General features: G+C 40.2%; 1 protein-coding gene across 2 annotated transcripts in view; it reads left to right on the top strand.

Annotated features, from left to right (window-relative positions):
* SNAP23 (synaptosome associated protein 23) overlaps positions 1-17,790 on the top strand; it is a 45,214-nt gene extending 27,424 nt beyond the window's left edge. Inside the window, exons 6-8 of one of the 2 annotated variants that reach the window (XM_039468877.2) lie at positions 12,232-12,390; positions 14,140-14,284; positions 16,333-17,790. In XM_039468877.2, the coding sequence (XP_039324811.1) occupies positions 12,232-12,390; positions 14,140-14,284; positions 16,333-16,398 (370 nt within the window). In that variant the 3' untranslated portion in view covers positions 16,399-17,790. The remainder of the gene's footprint in view (positions 1-12,231; positions 12,391-14,139; positions 14,285-16,332) is intronic. The other variant, XM_074393800.1, reaches the window with a different exon arrangement.
* Positions 17,791-19,802: the final 2,012 nt, after the last annotated feature.

Raw genomic sequence — 19,802 nt, 5'->3', positions numbered from 1 at the left:
GTTTTTATTTTTGTTTGTTTGTTGGTTTTGAGACAGAGTCTCACTCTGTCACCCAGGCTGGAGTACAGTGGTGTGATCTTGGCTCACTGCAACTGCCACCTCCCTGGTTCAAGCAATTCTCCTGCCTCACCCTTCCAAGTAGCTGGGATTACAAGTGTGTGCCACCATACCTGGCTAATTTTTATATTTTTAGTAGAGACGGGGTTTCATCATGTTGGCGAGGCTAGTCTGAAACTCCTGAACTCAAAAGTGATCCCCCCTTCTGCCTCCCAAAGTGTTGAGATTACAGGTGTGAGCCACTGTGCCCAGCCAAAAGTTCATATTTCAATAATTATGACTTGTCAGTCAGAGTTTAGCAGATTACTTTAAGCAAACAAGTTAAAATGTACAGTTTATTTGATACAAACTCTTAGCTATGTTTTACAAACATAATTGTACCTTTCTCTTGTGTTCCACTTAACTTTCTGGAAGAGTACAGAATAGAGGAATTAGATGAATTTTCTTGAGAGCAGATGTTAGGAGAACAAGGAGAAAGAAGTCCTCCCTAAAATCTTAGAGCAAGATCGAAGTATTAATTTTATTTCTCTTCGTGTATCCCAACCAAGCATAGGCAAGCTTTTCTAGAAGATTGATGGGAAAGAAAGTAGAGAGTATGGTCCTGAATCAGCATTCTTCAGCCTCTCACCTCAGCAGAACCCTTTTTCGGTGGGTAAAGAGAAGGCACTACTTTTTTATAGACGGGGTCTCCCTCTGTCTCCTGGGCTGGAGTGCAATGGTGCCATCAGAGCTCACTATAGCCTCAAACGTCCAGGTTCAAGTGGTCCACCCACTTTAGCCTCCCAAGTTGCTAGGATTGCAGGTGTGTGCCACCATGCCCAGCTAATTCTTAAATTTTTTTTGTAGAGATGAGTTCTTGCTTTGTTGCCCAGGCTTGTATCAAATACCTGGCCTCAAGGAATTCTCCCACATCAGTCTTCCAAGGCATTGGGATTACAGACTTGAGCCAGTGCGCCCAGCCGGCACTTCTTTTTTCTTTTTCCTAGAACTTCTTGAGAGATGGGATCAAGGGGTTGCTGTAACAGAACAGTTCCCTGAAGAGAAGAAAGTACTATCTCAGTTGAAGATGCCTGACTGTAATTGCTTTTCTTCCACCTATTTATTTCTTTTTTTTTTTTTCCCACCTATTTCTTTCTTATACCATTGAGACCTTGGCCAGTATAATACCTCTTATCCTTAGCTCTGTCTCCTATCATTCTTGCCAGTGTCTTGATATTTCTAATCTACTATTCTGTGTTTCAGTTAGGCTTATCATATGAATAACCATTCTTAAAGGTAAACACGGGATCTTAGTCCTTTGTATGAGGACTAGTATTAATACTGGCAGTAATAGTAACAACCCAGGTCAGGTCCACAGTTCTTTATTTGCCATTTAGAAATCCTTTTTCTTCTCTTTTCTTTCTTTTTTTTTTTTTTTTTTTTTTTGAGACAGGTTCTTGCTCTGTTACTTAGGTTGGAGTGCAGTGGCACAGTCATTGCTCATTGCAGCCTTAAATGAGCCTCCAGTGTCAGTCTCCCAAGTAGCTGGGATTATTACAGGCACGTGCCACCATGCCCAGCTAATTTTTATACTTTTTGTATAGACAGCGTTTCCCCATGTTAGCCAGGATGGTCTTGAACCCCTGGGCTCAGGCAGTCCACTGCCTTGGACTCTGCAAGTGCCAGGATTACAGGCTTGAGCTATTAAGCCGTGCATGCCATTCAGAAATCTAAAAAACTCTGAAAGCTGAAGTTTTGTTTTCTTTTGCAGTAATGGTGCCACAACTCATTAGGGTATAAAATGTAACTGAACTGAAGCCATGTTTAGTCTTTTTTACTTGCTGTAAATATTAATTGATTTCACAACAGAAATATTCTTTTTGAGTCAGGGTCTCAGTCTGTCACCCAGGTTGCAGTACAGTGGTACAATCATGGCTCACTGCAGCCTCAACCTCCCAGGTTCAAGTGATCCCCCCACCTCACCCTGTGAGTAGCTGAGACTACAAATGTGCGTCACCATGCCTGGCTTATTTTTAAAAACTTCTGTGGGCCGGGCGCGGTGGCTCACGCCTGTAATCCCAGCACTTTCGGAGGCCGAGGCGGGTGGATCCCAAGGTCAAGAGATCGAGACCATCCTGGTCAACATGGTGAAACCCTGTTTCTACTAAAAATACAAAACATTAGCTGGGCATGGTGGTGCATGCCCGTAATCCCAGCTACTCAGGAGGCTGAGGCAAGAGAATTGCCTGAACCCAGGAGGCGAAGGTTGCAGTGAGCCGAGATCGTGCCATTGCACTCCAGTCTGGGTAACGAGGAAAACTCCATCTCAAAAAAAAAAAAAACCAAACTTTTGTTTCGGCCAGGCATAGTGGCTCACACCTGTAATCCTGACACTTTGGGAGGCCAAGGCAGGTGGATCATGAGGTCAGGAGCTTGAGACCAGCCTGACCAACATGGTGAAACCCCGTCTCTACTAAAAATAAAAAAATTAGCTTGGCATGGTGGCAACCACTTATAATCCCAGCTACCTGTGGGAGGCTGAGGCTGGAGAATTGCTTGAACCCGAGAGGCGGAGGCTGCAATGAGCCGAGATTGTACCACTGCACTCCAGCCAGCCTGGGCAACAAAGCGAGACTCCATCTCAAAAAAATAAAAAACAAAACAAAACCTTTTTTTTACATCTAACAAGAGCAACAACATAAAGTTTCATTCTTTCTTAAAGTCAAATGGGAGGCAGTCCTTCCACATTGGCCTCCCAAAGTGCTGGTATTACAGACGTGAGCCACCATGCCCAGCATCACTACAGAAATATTAATGTATTTAATTATGCGGTACTGCCCAAAACATCTTGCACCCAAGGGATTGGGATAACAATTGTGGGCCTGTGTGTTAATTTAAGCTACTATTCTGAGCATGTTAATTTAATCCTTAAACAGTAGCCTTAATATGAGATAGATGCTCTTTATTATCATTTTACATCCAGGGAAACAGAGGCACAAAGAGGCTACACTATCAAGTAGAAGAGCTGGGATTCAAAACCAGGCAGAACCCTTGCTTTTAACTATATGCTACTTCATTTGACTCTACAAAAAAGGATGGACCTTTATGCTGTTGCTCTTTTTAGGTATGATAATAGATAGAAAGTGTCTTGAGTAGATTTGTTTTTTAAGGTTTGTTTTTTATTTTTTCTTTCTTCCTTTTTTTTTTTTTTTTTGAGACAGGGTTTTGCTCTGTTACCCAGACTGAAGTGCAGTGGCATGAACACAGCTCACTGCAGCCTCAATCTCATGGGCTTAAGCACTCCTCTTACCTCAGTCCCCAACCCCTCAGTAGCAGGGACTACAGGCATGTACCACCACCACACCTGGCTAATATTGCCTACGCTGGTCTCTAACTCCTGGGTTAAGCATTCCTCACCACTCAGCCTTCCAGAGTGCTGGGATTAGAGGTGTGAGCTAGCATGCCTGGCCAGCAAATCCTTTTTTCACTTTTTTGAGACAGGGTCTCGCTTCACCGAGGCTGGAATGCAGTGACACAAACCTGTATCACTGCAGCCTCAACCTTCCAGGCCCAAGCCATCCTCCCACCTCAGTCTTCTGAGTAGCTGGAACTACAGGCATGCATCACCATGCCCAGCTAATTTTTGTATTTTTTGTATAGACAGAGTTTTTCCTTGTTGTCCAGACTGGCACATCTTTTTTTTAATAAGACATTGAAATAGCTTTACTTAAAAAAAAAAAAACAACCTGTATATTAGAAGGGTATTTTAACTGTAGCTAATTCTTTCTAAAGGACTAGTAGAATTTAATAACAGAGTACCAGGATTAAACTTTAAGATTGTGAATAAATGCCATTCTATTGGTTTGCACAATTTCAATTCTAAAAGCATAATAACACAAATCCTTTTTTAAAATCACATATCTTAGACAGTAGTTGATCAATTGTTATTCTAATTAACAAGAATTTAAAAATAGACAAATTTTTATTTTATTTTATTTTATTTTGAGACGGCGTTTCGCTCTTGTTACCCAGGCTGGAGTGCAATGGCGCGATCTCGGCTCACCACAACCTCCACCTCCTGGGTTCTGGCAATTCTCCTGCCTCAGCCTCCTGAGTAGCTGGGATTACAGGCACGCGCCACCATGCCCAGCTAGTTTTTTTTTTGTATTTTTAGTAGAGACGGGGTTTCACCATGTTGACCAGGATGGTCTCGATCTCTCGACCTTGTGATCCACCCGCCTCGGCCTCCCAAAGTGCTGGGATTACAGGCTTGAACCACCGCGCCCGGCAAAAATAGACAAATTTTAAATAGGAAGTCTCAGAATAGTAAACTGCTTGATGTCCCTGTGTAAACATTCTTAGATAAGGTATTCTTCTGTTTTAACTTTCTTGTTTTATAAAGTCTAACAATAGCACATAGTTTGAAGACAAATTGGCATTTCTGGACCACTAACTAGAGAAATTCCAAATTGTCACTACAGGCTTTCTGCTGTTCCAATCTTAAGTCATATTGAGGTGTAAAAATTCAGCTCCGAATAATTAAATACTGAATTATGTTTTATTCAGTAGTTTAGTGCTTCCTCCATCCTGGTCACTGGAGATACAAATATGAGTAAGGCATACCTCTGGCCCTGCCTGTTTTTATTTTTTATTTTTATTATTATTTTTTTATTTTTTTAATTTTTTTTATTTTTATTTTTATTTTTTTGAGACGGAGTTTCGCTCTTGTTACCCAGGCTGGAGTGCAATGGCGCGATCTTGGCTCACCGCAACCTCCGCCTCCTGGGTTCAGGCAATTCTCCTGCCTCAGCCTCCTGTGTAGCTGGGATTACAGGCACGCGCCACCATGCCCAGCTAATTTTTTTGTATTTTTAGTAGAGACGGGGTTTCACCATGTTGACCAGGATGGTCTCGATCTCTCGACCTCGTGATCCACCCGCCTCGGCCTCCCGAAGTGCTGGGATTACAGGCTTGAGCCACCGCGCCCGGCCCTGTTTTTATTTTTTATACCTCACATGGTATTGGATACACAATAGTTACTCAAAAAATACTTGTTGATTTGAGTGTCCTTGAGAAACTTGTTGGCTGATGGGAGAGTTTGATGTGTAAAAAGATTTTTTAAACTTAAAATGAAAATAAAATACATAATAGAAGCAATTAAGAGAAATCTTGGCTGGGCGCGGTGGCTCACGCCTGTAATCCCAGCACTTTGGGAGGCCAAGGCAGGCGGATCATGGGGTCAGGAGATTGAGACCATCCTGGCCAACACAGTGAAACCCCTTCTGTACAAAAACACAAAAAAATTAGCTGGGCGTGGTGGCAGGCGCCTGTAGTCCCAGCTACTCAGGAGGCTGAGGCAGGAGAATTGGTTGAACCTCTGGGAGGCGGAGGTTGCAGTGAGCCGGTATTGTGCCACTGCCCTCCAGCTTGGTGACAGAGTGAGACTCCGTCTCAAAAAAAAGAGAAATCTTATAAGAGGAAGGAATTTCATAGCAGCTCTGTTGGTTTTTGCCTTCTCTCATACTTTCATAATTTTAGGAAATAATTTCATCATCCAAAATTCTGAGGAAAAATGAAACATGCTCTTGTTTAAATAGTTTTCTTATTTTTCTTTTTATCTAGATGCTCAGATATTGGTTGTTTCTATGAAACCAGGCAGGAAGTTGAATGCATTATGTTTTTAAAACTTAAACTTGCTTCTGTTCTGTTTGACTGGCATTTACTATTTTCTGCATTTCATTCTCTCACCTAATCTCTTCCTTTCTAATCTGCTTACTAAAAATGAAGATTTAACATCAGAAGCCGGGCTCAGTAACTGATCAAAGGGAACTTTAAGATGCAGTCTTGTGGCGCAGTTTGGGCTGCTAACCTGCTATCTAAAGGTGATGCTTCAAATGGCTTTTCTGTGCATGTGCATGGATTTTGTGAATGGTGGAGACTGTCTCAAAACCTGTGTGGTGGTGTGCAGTGTAAAGTGAATTTGTTTTTGATGAGTGCTGTCTGACAAAAGATGGAATTGACAAAAGGACCTTAATTTATAATACTATCCTTTGACAAATGGCTCTGGTAACTAAGTTTTTGCTAAATAACATTTAAGGTTACCAAAATAACAATACTCCTGGAGTTTCTTAAGAAATTTAAAATAGGTTGATCTTTGAGACAGCTGCTGCAGTCTAGTTCTGATAAAAGATAAGGGAAATCATGCTAAATGCATCTCTGTCTTCATAGGACTTTGATTTTAGCATCCTATCTTCCATTAAGTTTCCCTACTTTTTTCTGGTTCTTGAGTCAAGATTTCCTCTATTAAAGTGTTGATTCTAATAATTTGGATTACCCATGATTTAGGCCACTACCAAATCAAGGAATCAGTTGCCAGTTTAGTCATCTCAAATCCTATTTGGAACAAGGTGGAATATAAAATTTTAAATGCTACCATATCTGGTATCTTCTTTCTTTAAATAAGGGTTTCCTCTCTACGTATGTTATAAACTATTCCATAATTCCTGTTAAATCATGTGTTAACTTGCTGTGGTTTCATGTTGAAATAATACAGAGCTAACTAATTTAAATTTTCATGGGAGATAAGTTTTATCAGCTTACTGTTTATTATTGTGTCTGACTCTTTCTTCATTTTAGATCTTTATGAGAATTGTGAATACCATGATTAAATGTTAAAAAATTAAGTATTTGATTTCTACCCTTTGTTTCCTGCCCTCCTTTTTTATTCTTTCCTTAGTTTGGCCATCCAAAGCACATACACACTCATATTCACTCTTTATTATAGTTGGTATTTACTTGGTCCCTTTTCTCCTTGATGTGAAATAGTCACACCTAATATTTCATTTTATTTTTGCTATTTTTATTCATTTAAAACTAATATTGATGACAACCAAAACTAAAAAAAAAGAAATTACTGTTTTTTTGCTCGTATCTTGATATTTACAGTTTTATGCTTAATAGCAGCTTCTTGAATTGACTAAGAGATATTTCACATTATTACTTAAAACTTCCTTTTTTTTTTTCTTTTTGAGACAGAGTCTTGCTCTTCCCCCAGGCTGGAGTGCAGTGGCTCAGTCTCAGCTCACTGTAACCTCCGCCTCCCAGGTTCAAGTGATTCTCCAGCCTCAGCCTCCCCAGTAGCTGGGATTACAAGCATGTGCCACCATACCCAGCTAATTTTTTGTATTTTTAGTACAAAAGGTATTTCACTAACGTTGGCCAGGCTGGTCTTCAACTCCTGACCTCAAGTAATTCACCCACCTCAGCCTCCCAAAGTGCTGGGATTACAGGCAGGTGTAAGCCACCACGCCTGAAAACTTGACATTTTTGTTTTTTGTTTTTTGTTTTTTTTTGAGACGGAGTTTTACTCTTGTTCCCAGGCTGGAGTGCAATGGCGCGATCTCGGCTCACCGCAGCCTCCACCTCCTGGGTTCAGGCAATTCTCCTGCCTCAACCTCCTGAGTAGCTGGGATTACAGGCATGCGCCACCATGCCCAGCTAATTTTTATATTTTTAGTAGAGACGGGGTTTCACCATGTTGACCAGGATGGTCTCCATCTCTTGACCTCGTGATCCACCCTCCTCGGCCTCCCAAAGTGCTGGGATTACAGGCTTGAGCCACCGCACCCAGCGAAAACTTGCCATTTTTGAATGAGAGATTTTTTTTTTTTTTTGAGACAAGAGTCTCGCTCTTGTTACCCAGGCTGGAGTGCAATGGCACGATCTCGGCTCACCGCAACCTCCGCCTCCTGGGTTCAGGCAATTCTCCTGTCTCAGCCTCCTGAGTAGCTGGGATTACAGGCACGCGCCACCATGCCCAGCTAATTTTTTGTATTTTTAGTAGAGACGGGGTTTCACCATGTTGACCAGGATGGTCTCGATCTCTTGACCTCGTGATCCACCCACCTCAGCCTCCCAAAGTGCTGGGATTACAGGCATGAGCCACCGCGCCTGGCTTGAATGAGAGATTTAAGTGGGAAAAAAAGGTTCCAGTTAAAGACTATTAAACTACTCAAAACTAACAGTGAGTTGTAAATCTTTCTAGATGGAGTCCTCAACCTCATTAAAATTTATCACAAATTTGCTTAGGCATTTTATCATGAAGACTAATTTCTTCCCAGAGGGGCTGTCTGTACATTTGATTTTCAAGAGTCCTGTCACAGATTAGAACTTTCTTACTGTAGACTAAAACAGCCTGGTTCTAGTGATCTTTTATGTCACCATATTCCAACTACATTCAACTGCCTGTAGATCTCAAAGCTAAAAAATGGCAATGGGCCAAAAAGTAAACATGCTAGTTGGTAATCCATGCACTTATAGGCATGAACTGTTGACTTAGGGTCAGGCTGAGGTTGAAGCAAATGAATAAAAATATTTATCCAGTGATTTACAAAGCAGTTTTATGTCTATTATCAATAGAACATTTTCACAGCCCTGCTAAATATTAAGTATTGCTATTATCCTAGTTTTACATAGAAGGAAAGTGTTACTCAGAATTGAAGTTTGCTTAAGATTCTGTAGCTTCTGAATGAAAGGCCTAGAATTGGGATTTAAGTTATTTTACTCTGTTCCTTTTTATTTTTAATCCTGACATGTCCCTTTGTTTCCTCCAGATTAATTCTTTAGTGTTCCAATATACAAACTACTAGAGTCTCTATAGAGACTATGAGAGTAATCTAAAGTATTCCTCCTGGATTGCTAACTGTCCCACTGACCTTATATACAACAACAGCAAGCAATTCCCAGGTTCTACCCAATATGTATTGGAGTAGAATTTTCAGAGTGTAAACTATGTATCTATGTGTTCTACAGCAGGCGCCCTCAATCCCCTGGCCACAGACCACTACTGGTCCAGGGCCTGTTAACAGGAACTGGTCCTCACAGCAGGAGGTGAGCTTTAATGCCTGAGCTCCGTGTCCTCTCAGATCAGAAGTGGCATTACATTTTCAAGGAGCAAGAACCCTACTGTGAACTGCACATTTGAGTGATCTAGTTGTGTGCTCCTTATGAGAATCCAACTAATGCCTGATGATCTGAGGTAGATCAGTTTCATCTGAAAAGCATTCCCCCCATCCCTGTTCGTGGAAAAACAGGTTTCCATGAAACTGGTCCCCGGTGCCAAAAAGATTGGGGACCACCGAGGTTGCTCTGATGCTCAGTCAAGTTTGTAAAGTATTACCTTTAAAGCATCTAAGACCCTTTGGAAGAAAAGTAGATTCATTTAAAAACATTACTATATTTGTGAATACTTTTTACTTTATAAACTTAGGTAGGCAGCTACCTGACATTGCCTTAAAAACAGGTTCCAGCTTGGTGGAGGAAACTCCAGGGTGATGGCAAGTGATCGGGTCTTGAGCAGCAAAAATGCATTACCTAGAGTAGGTATGCTGAAAAAGACACACTGAACTAACACACCACCTCTTCATAAACAAGCAGAACATACCATAACTGCAAGAAAAAAGTAGCTTTTCCCCATCTCATTTGAAGGTAAACAAGCTGACACAATGCAAACCTGTAAAAAAATTCAAAGTCAGCTTTTTTTAACCTTTTCCCCTTAATACTGAAAGAACATCTTCCAAGATCTAGTCATTTTAAAGATAGCAGAGTTTGATAACCAATCTGATTCATTGTTTATAGATTATGCTTCAATTAAAAATCATTCACATGGTCATTTTAAAACAGTTCATTTGCATCTTATACCCTTATATTTAATTGTGGAAAGAAGAATTCTCAAAAGTTTAAATAATTTCAAATATTGCCTCTTAATGTTAGGAAGGTGATTGGAGCATATATATATCCCTTAATAGACCACAACTCACAGGCCATGTCCCAGTCTACTCCTCTTTTTATACTGTCAGAAACATAATATCTCATTAGTTACTTTGTAATTTTAACCCTCTCTCTTCCACCTGTTCCACAATCCGAAATTCTAATAAAAGCCTCACTTCTATTACTTCTGTTAATATTTGTGGTTATTAACTTTCTTATAAACTAATATATTGATTTTGTTTTATTTACTAGTTCTTACTCTGCTCTATGATTTTGCATGGGACCTTTCTTATTATTAATAAAGAATACACTTGAATATTTATTTTAAAAATGTATATCCTACCTTGTTCCAGGAAAAATTTAACATGGCTTCTTAATAAATAAATGGGTTAATTAATAAAGAAGGATAAATAGAAATATAATTATGAGAACTTAAGTGGTACCATGAAACACACTTTGAGAACTAGCTCTTCAGTATTCATAAATTTACCTTTGCAGTGCGTCTCACAAAAAAAAGTAGTATCCTTTCTGTAACATTATGGTTAAGGTCTAAGATTCAATTCTAGGTTTGCCAGAAATGAATCCTCACATGCGTGTTAAGGAAGAAGTCACTTTTTTCATAAAATTTCTTCCCTTTTTAATTTTTGCAATCTTAAAACTTTCTCATTAATGTAAAATATATAATAAATCAGAGACCAGTATTTAAGCAACATACTATTTTGTTTTTTTTTATAGAAAAGTGAAAACTAAAATTGAGTGAAAGACTGACTTTAGCCAAATAATAAAGAAAAGTTTTGTGTCACTTTTCTGTAATAGCCATTTTATTTTTTTTATTTTTTATTTTTTTGCTATAATAGCCACTTTTTCTTTTTCTTTTTGTTGAGATGAAGTCTTGCTCTCTGGCTGAGGCTGGAGTGCAGTGGCGCAATCTTGGCTTACTACAACCTCTGCCTCCCAGGTTCAAGTGATTTTCCTGCCTCATCCTCCTGAATAGCTGGGATTACAGGCACATGCCACCACACCTGGCTAATTTTTCTATTTTTAGTAGAGACGGGTTTTGCCATTTTGGCTAGGCTGGTCTCGAACTTCCAGCCTCAAGTGATCTGCACATGTGGGCTTCCCAAAGTGCTAGGGTTACAGGCATGAGCCACTGTACCCAGCCTGTAATAGCCATTTAAAAGCCACTTTCCCAGGCCTTTTTTTCTTGCCATTTGGATCTGTTTGAGTGGTAAATTCCATGGTAAAGTTCTGCTTCGGACTGAGTTTTGGCTATGTCAGCTATACCTAAAGCATATGCTTTTATATTTAAGAGGCCTAGACTTACGATGTTTTTTTTTTTTTTTTTTTTTTTTGAGATGGAGTCCTGCTTTGTCACCCAGTCTAGATAGAGTGCAGTGGCACGATCTGAGCTCACTGCAACCTCCACCTCCTGGGTTCAAGCAAGTCTCCTTCCTCAGCCTCCCAAGTAGCTGGGACTACAGGCGCACACTGCCACACCTGGCTAATTTTTTACAGGTATGCACCACTATGTCTGGCTAATTTTTGTATTTTTAGTAGAGGCGGGGTTTCACCATGTTGGTCAGGCTGACCCACCTCGGCCTCCTAAAGTGCTGGGATTACAGGCGTGAGCCACCATGCTGGGTGCCTTCTTATTCTCATGTCCCTTGTCAACCTCTGAGATGCCTTCAAGGAACCTCTTAAGATATCCCAGAATACTTTTTCTATGGGACCTTTTTTTTTTTTTTTTGAGACAGAGTTTTGCTCTTGTTACCCAGGCTGTAGTGCAATGGCACGATCTCGGCTCACCGCAACCTCCGCCTCCTGGGTTCAGGCAATTCTCCTGCCTCAGCCTCCTGAGTAGCTGGGATTACAGGCACACGCCACCATGCCCAGCTAATTTTTTGTATTTTTAGTAGAGACGGGGTTTCACCATGTTGACCAGGTTGGTCTCGATCTCTCGACCTTGTGATCCACCCACCTCGGCCTCCCAAAGTGCTGGGATTACAGGCTTGAGCCACCGCGCCCGGCCTTCCTATGGGACCTTTTTAAAAGTAGTGTTTATTAACCTCTTTTCTAGATAGTGCTTCATACACTAGAAAGAGAAAAGCATAAAGATAGTGCCCGAGACTAAGGGAACCTGAAAAATCAAATAGTTGCCTTTTGCTACTTGCTAACAGCCCAGTAAAGATTTGGTAGAAGTAGTATTTAGACCTTTGTAAAATGTTTTAGTGTCAATGGGTTTACATAATTCATCTATTTCCTATCCCATATTGCTATGGAACATAGTATATAGATCATCTAGATTGAGCTGTATGCAGCGTTTCCGTTAGAGTTACTAGTGTCATCCTCAAGGTAACAGACACTAATAATTAGAACTCTCCCTCTTTGGTTTTTTGGTATCTCTCTATACTCTTGACTCTTATATAGAACAAAGAACTTTGAGTCTGGCAAGGCTTATAAGACAACATGGGGAGATTGCGGAGAAAACTCACCTAGCAATGTAATATCTAAACAGCCAAGCCGGGTGACGAATGGTCAGCCTCAGCAACCAACAACAGGAGCAGCCAGTGGTGGATACATTAAACGGTATGCCAGCTCCTCCCAATATTCCTGTACCTTTCTTAATGAACGGTTCACTTAGGAGATGAGTTTAGCAGTACATGACCCTTAACTAATAAGAAATAGAAATTGTATTTATTCAATTTTTTTTTTTTTTTTTTTTTTTTGAGACAGAGTGTCGCTCTTGTTACCCAGGCTGGAGTGCAATGGCACGATCTTGGCTCACCGCAACCTCCGCCTCCTGGGTTCAAGCAATTCTCCTGCCTCAACCTCCTGAGTAGCTGGGACTACAGGCATGCGCCACCATGCCCAGCTAATTTTTTTTTGTATTTTTAGTAGAGACGGGGTTTTACCACGTTGACCAGGATGGTCTCGATCTCTCGACCTCGTGATCCACCCGCCTCGGCCTCCCAGAGTGCTTGGATTACAGGCTTGAGCCACCGTGCCCGGCCTATTCCATTTTTATAAAATGCACTTAAAAATCTGCCTACTTTAGCTGGGTGTAGTGGCTCACGCCTGTAATCCCAGCACTTTGGGAGGCTGAGGCGGGTGGATCAGCTGAGGTCAGGAGTTCAAGACCATTTTGGCCAACATGGTGAAACCCCGTCTCTATTAAAAAAACAGTAAAAATAAAAAATAAATTAAAAAAAAAATCTGCCTATTGACAAACGTGGGTTTTTTTGTTTTTTTCCTTTTTGTTTGTTTGTTGTTTTGTTTTGAGACAGAGTCTTGCTGTGTTGCTCAGGATGGAGTGCAGTGGCGCAATCTCAGCTCACTGCAAGCTTCACCTCCCAGGTTCAAGCGATTCTCTTGCCTCAGCCTCCCGAGTAGCTGGGACTACAGGTGGGCGCCACCATGCCAAGCTAATTTTTGTATTTTTAGTAGAGATGGGTTTTCACCATTTGACCAGGCTGGTCTTGGACTCCTGACCTAGGGTGATCAGCCTACCTTGGCCTCCCAAAGTGCTGGAATTATGAGTGTGAGCCACCATGCCCATCTAGACAAAATATTAACTGTGGTGGTTGCCCTTGGGTGGCACGAGTAACTTTTCTATATACTTTTCAGTACTTTTCAAATTATTGAAGTAGGCATATTTTACTTCTGTATATAGAAAAAAATATGTTTTAAAATATGTCATCTAGAGCAAGGGTCAGCTAGATTCCTATAAGAATATCTGTAATGAGCCGGAGAATCAATATTTCAGACTTTTCAGGCCATACAATCTCTTGCAATTACTCAACTCTGTTGTAGGGTGAAAGCAGGCATAAACAGTATATAAACAAATGAGCATAGCTGTGTTTAAATAAAACTTTATTTACAAAATCAGATGGTGGCCAGATTTTGTCCTTGGGCCATAGGTTGGAAAACTATTTTAGAGCAGTGGTTCTTTAGAACCACCTGAGAGGCTTATTAAACCATATGTTTCTGGGATGCATTTACAGTTTTTGATTCATTAGGTCTGGAATGGAGTATGAGAATTAGCATTTTCCCATGTCTAACAGCTTCCCAGGTGATGCTGGGAGTTACACTTTGAGAAACACTATTTTAGAGTTTTTTCTTAATCTTTTCTTACATGGCTTTAAGACACTGTGTTCTCCTTGATGAGTCTTTCAGTTTTTATTATAGAATGTTTTCCAAGAATGGTAACCTATATTCCTTTGGATCTTACACTTGCTTAGAGTCATTTTGGTTACTTATTTGTGTGAAGATTAAATCCAGACTTAACTCCATTTAAATTAAACAAACTCTATGGAATTAACTATCTTTTTGTGATAGCATAACTAATGATGCCAGAGAAGATGAAATGGAAGAGAACCTGACTCAAGTGGGCAGTATCCTGGGAAATCTAAAAGACATGGCCCTGAACATAGGCAATGAGATTGATGCTCAAAATCCACGAATACAGCGAATCACAGACAAGGTAAAAAGCTTTTTATTGCTACAAGAAAATGAGACATACGGTTCAGTGTTTCAGTAATAGACATCTGTGCTAGATAATGTGGGGGACACAATAGGATAAGCTCCTATCCTCATAGGTCTTAGTTCTCATGAGGTGGTGGTTCTAATGCGTAAAAGAAGAGCCAAGTCCTCCCTTCTGATGGCAGTTGGTGCATTTTGAAACTGCAGTTTTGGACTTTAGTAGTTTTCTTAAACCTTCACTCATGAAGCTTAGTATCTACTTTAGCCTTTGAGTATGCTTTTTTCTCTCCCAAATGAATAAGTTTTACTTTTTAATTAATTTTTTCTTTTCTTTTTTCTTTTAAAGATGGGGTTTCACCATGTTGGTCAGGCTGGTCTTGAACTGCCGACCTCAGGTGATCCACCTGCCTTGGCCTCCAAAGTGCTTGGATTACAGGCATGAGCCACCACGCCCGGCCTTTAATTAATTTTTTTTTTTTTTTGAGACGGAGTTTCGCTCTTGTTACCCAGGCTGGAGTGCAATGGCGCGATCTCGGCTCACCGCAACCTCCGCCTCCTGGGTTCAGGCAATTCTCCTGCCTCAGCCTCCTGAGTAGCTGGGATTACAGGCACGCACCACCATGCCCAGCTAATTTTTTGTATTTTGAGTAGAGACGGGGTTTCACTATGTTGACCAGGATGGTCTCGATCTCTTGACCTCGTGATCCACCCGCCTCGGCCTCCCAAAGTGCTGGGATTACAGGCTTGAGCCACTGCGCCCGGCTTAATTAATTTTTTAATTGAGAATGGGTTCTTGCTCTGTCGCCTAGGCTGTAGTGCAGTGGCACAATCACAGCTCACTGCAGCCTACCTCCCAGGCCAAAGCAATCCTCCCACATCAGCCTATTTTGTTAACTAAAAATAAAATTCCTGAATCCTCATCTTATGAAAGAGTCCGTAGGTGAAAATCAGTTCTGCAGACTAGTTCTTATGGAGTGGACACACAAAATAGACTCATCTGAGTGAAGGAAAGTTGTGATTCTTTTTTTTTCCCTCTTAATTTTACATGATAAAGGTATTGAACGTGAAATTATTTACAGTGTTTTGATGTGTCACATCTAAAAGTCATACCTTGGCCAGCCGTGGTGGCTCATACCTATAATCTCAACACTTTTGGAAGCTAAGGCAGGAGGATTGCTTGAGCTTAGGAGTTTGAGACCAGACCAAGACCTTGACTCTACTAAAAAAGTTTAAAAATTGACCAGGCATGGTGGTGTGTACCTGTTGTCCTAGTTACTCAGGAGGCTGAGGTGGAAGGATTGCTTGAACACAGGAGTTGAAGGCTACAGTGAGCTGTGATTGCACCATTGCATTTCAGCCTGGGTAACAGAGTGAGACCCTGTCTCAAAAAAAAAAAAGAAACTATCATATCTCATTAAAATCTCAGTGAACTTTAAAGTTTAGGGTGACTTTTTAAGCTTGGCTCTCTGTTAAATCACTTATGATGGATTTCATAGAAACAGTGGTTCACAAAATCCTATAAATGCTGCAATCTGGGTTTAGGCTATACCTGTCATTTTAATTCAGATGTTGGTGTGGATGGTAATAGATTTGTTTTAAAGATCTTTGGAATGGTTATTTTAGTCTCTCTAGGTTAGAGTTGGGGCAGCTTCAGATGAGAGTCTATGATTCAGTTTAGAGAACTCCCACAAGGTCCAGATCTCTAACAGAGAAAAGCACTCTTTAATATTTCATTGCATCAAAAAAAAAATGCCATTGATTACAGGATACATCCTAGTTTTAGGCATGTTAAACTATGAAAAGTATTACAGAATTGATGAAATATTGGCAAGGTCTTATATGTTATACCTTCGTCATGTTTATATACCAGGGTTTTTCCAAATGAATTTCATATTCTATTACTTCTCCCCCAACATGAGTTTTATAATGTAACTTCATGTGGTTTCTTGGATTTTCTCAGTGTGTCAGTTACTCCAAGTGTAAAAAGTTTAATTTTTATTAGAGTTACTTACCTTGTGAGGTAATGCTGGTATCTTTCTTGTTTTTCAGGTTGACACCAACAAAGATCGTATTGACATTGCCAATGCCAGAGCAAAGAAACTGATTGACAGCTAAAGCTACTGCTGTACTTGTTTATCATTTATTCACTTCTGTTGCTTCTCCTCAAAAGTTGTTACCTTTTCAGAGTTTAAATTTTCGGTTCCACACACTTCTAATTGGGAGATAATGGGCCAGAGCAGTAACAGCTCTCCTGCTTTTTTGTTTTCTGTTGGGGGCTGACTGCTGCTTGGCCTTCCTTCTAGTAGTTTCTTCCTTAGTTCATACTCTTAGGTTGATTTTCATACATCATGTATAGTGTTTTCATCCTCCTCATGTACTTCAGCAGGTTCTTTTGCTTTCAAGATTTGGAAGCATTGCCAAAGACAGCCATGAAGAAGGAAGCTGTAGAGGTGTTTTGTTTTTTTGTTTTTCTTGTTCTTTTTTTTTTTTTGCTTTTGTGGTAGAGGGACGGGCAAGAGATAAGAGGTTGTCACCTCAATAAAAACCTTCAGGCCAATAAGCAAAAAGTTGCATAGCCACAGTGAAGATCTAGTTGGATATAGTTTTTAAGTTGCAGTTATTGCCAGTTTAAGCTAATGCTTGGTTTTGGAGCTCTTGTATACAATATTTTTGTTAGGAATCACAGTTTTGCAGCCTCTACTCCAAAGAGAAAAATAGAATGAGTTTTCTTAAAGTGAGCTTAATTTCTGAACTCTTAGTGATTCATATATATACATAAATCTGTGATCCTATTTCTTATTGCACCACTCAGGAACACTCTGTATAAATGAGTGGCTTTTTATTTCACATTATTAGTAGTATCATGGTTCCATTATAGGCCTATTAGCTTCATACATTGTCATTAGCCTTTGAAGAAAAAATATGTAAATATATGAGTAACATAAGAATTTCTCTCTAAAACAGGGCTTAAAATTTTTTGGAAAAGTTTGACAAAGTGTACCACGTGAATTCAGATTTACCCCAATGGTTAAGAATTATGTTTTGTTAGGAAAAATGAAACTCATTTTGATCTCAGATAGAAAAATAGATTACATTGAGTTTTATGTAGCTTTAGACTTTAAAAAGTTAGAATGTATTCTGTTACTAAAAGTGATTTGAAAAAATTATGCCTCTGGTGTAATAATTATAGATTACACACTGTCTTTCTCTTACCCTTGTGTATTGAACTATGTCCATAATCAAGTTGATGTGATCCTGAACAGTGTTATGAAAATCTGATTGCTATTTGTCACATTTATTTTAAAATCAGCATCTGAACACTTCAGAGCTGTCAGTGTGGATTGGTTTGACCAATATTCACTGCTTAATCCTTACAATTAAATTTTGTAACTAACTAATGATATTGCTCTTTCAAATAGGTAACGTGTTTCTATGACTGTTACTTTGGGGACAATATTTTCATCAGCTCTCATTTAACAAATTAAATAAAGGTCCATAAATCAGGAAGCATTCCAACAGAAGCTGCTTTTACCATTTTTCCGGTATTTATTGAAAAGACTTAAACTTACCTTGCTAAAATTTGTTGTGAGTTTCTTTTTTTTTTTGAGACAGAGTCTTGCTCTATTGCCAGGCTGCTGGAGTGCAATGGTGGCATCTCGCTCACTGCATCCTCTGACTCCCTGGTTCAAGTAATTCTCCTGCCTCAGCCTCCCGAGTAGCTGGGATTACAAACAGACACACACCACCATGCCCAGCTAATTTTTGTATTTTAGTGGAGATGGTTTCACCATGTTGGTCAGGCCAGGCTGGTCTCAAACTCCTGACCTCATTATCTGCCTGCCTTAGCCTCCCAGAGTGCTGAGATTACAGGCGTGAGCCACTGTGCCTGGCCATGAAGTTGATTTTAATTGTTACTAGTCTTACTCCCTTGAGCTGAAGTACCCTAGTGACTAGAAGGGTAATGTTTCTGTGTGAGAACTACAACTCACTCACTGGAGAAGAAACAGTTAATGTGGGAGCTTTCAAAGCCTGAAGAAGAAAATACTTAAATAAAGTGAGATGCAATTATACCCTCTGTAATAGAAATGCTTCAATGTCAAAATGAGTGGTTTGGCAGGTGATGGTAAATGTGTAAAGTAAGAAGGTGTAAAACAGGGAGAACTGTGCTTTACCTAAATGCCTTTCTGAAAACTATCACCAAAAAAAAATCTTAACACTGTTCTGGATAAAGGAAATAGTTCTGAGAATACCAGCATGTTATACTCACAGTATAATTGGTTAGAAGCATGGGCTGAGGCATTATCTGAATTTTCACTCTAGCCAAAGTGACAGTAAGGTCATTCTGTGCCTTAATTTGTCTGTAAATGCAGATTAATACAAGCATACCTCAAATACTGTGGTTTTAGTTCTAGACCACCACCATAAAAAGCTAGTATTGCAATAAAATGAGTCACATGAATTTTTTGGTTTCCCAATGCATATAAAAAGTTCTGTTTGCACTATTCTGTAGTCTGTTGTGTGAAATAGCATTATGTATTTAAAAAGCAATGTATATACCTTATTATTGTGGCCGGGTGTGATGGCTCATGCCTGTAATCTTAGCACTTTGGGAGGCCGAGGCAGGCAGATCACGAGGTCAGGAATTCGAGACCAGCCTGGCCTGACCAACATGGTGAAACCCTGTCGTAAGTAAAATTACTCGCTTGTAATCCTAGCACTTTGGGAGGCTGAGGCGGTTGGATCACTTGAGGTCAGGAGTTCGAGACCAGCCTGGCCAACATGGTGAAACCCTAAATCTAATAAAAATACAAAATTTGCCGGGCGCGGTGGCTCAAGCCTGTAATCCCAGCACTTTGGGAGGCTGAGGCGGGTGGATCACGAGGTCGAGAGATCGAGACCATCCTGGTCAACATGGTGAAACCCCGTCTCTACTAAAAATACAAAAAATTAGCTGGGCATGGTGGCGCGTGCCTGTAATCCCAGCTACTCAGGAGGCTGAGGCAGGAGAATTGCCTGAACCCAGGAGTCGGAGGTTGCGGTGAGCCGAGATCGCGCCATTGCACTCCAGCCTGGGTAACAGGAGCGAAACTCCGTCTCAAAAGAAAAAAAAAAAATACAAAATTTAGCTGGGCCTGATGTCACACAGCTGTACTTCCTCCGCTGAAGTCTTGAAATGCTCATTCATCCATGAGGTTTGGAATAAACTTCCAAACCCCTGTTAATGTTGATATTTTGACCTCTTCTCATGAATAACAAATGTCCTTAATAGCATCCTTTCCAGAAGGTTTTCAGTTTACTTTGCCCAGATCCATCAGAGGAATCACTACGGCAGCCATACCTTTATGAAATTTCTTTCTTAAGCAATAGGACTTGAAAGTTGAAATGACTCCTTGATTCAAGGGCTGTAGTATGGATATGTTAGCAAGAATGAAAACAAAACATTATTAATCTTGTACTTCATCAGAGCTTGTGGGTGACCAGATGCTCTGATGCTCATTATCAATGAGCAATAACATTTA

The sequence above is a fragment of the Saimiri boliviensis genome, chromosome 2, assembly GCF_048565385.1.
Source record: "Saimiri boliviensis isolate mSaiBol1 chromosome 2, mSaiBol1.pri, whole genome shotgun sequence".
Classification (NCBI taxonomy): Eukaryota; Metazoa; Chordata; class Mammalia; order Primates; family Cebidae; genus Saimiri; species Saimiri boliviensis.
This window is presented reverse-complemented; position numbering and strand designations above follow the sequence as displayed.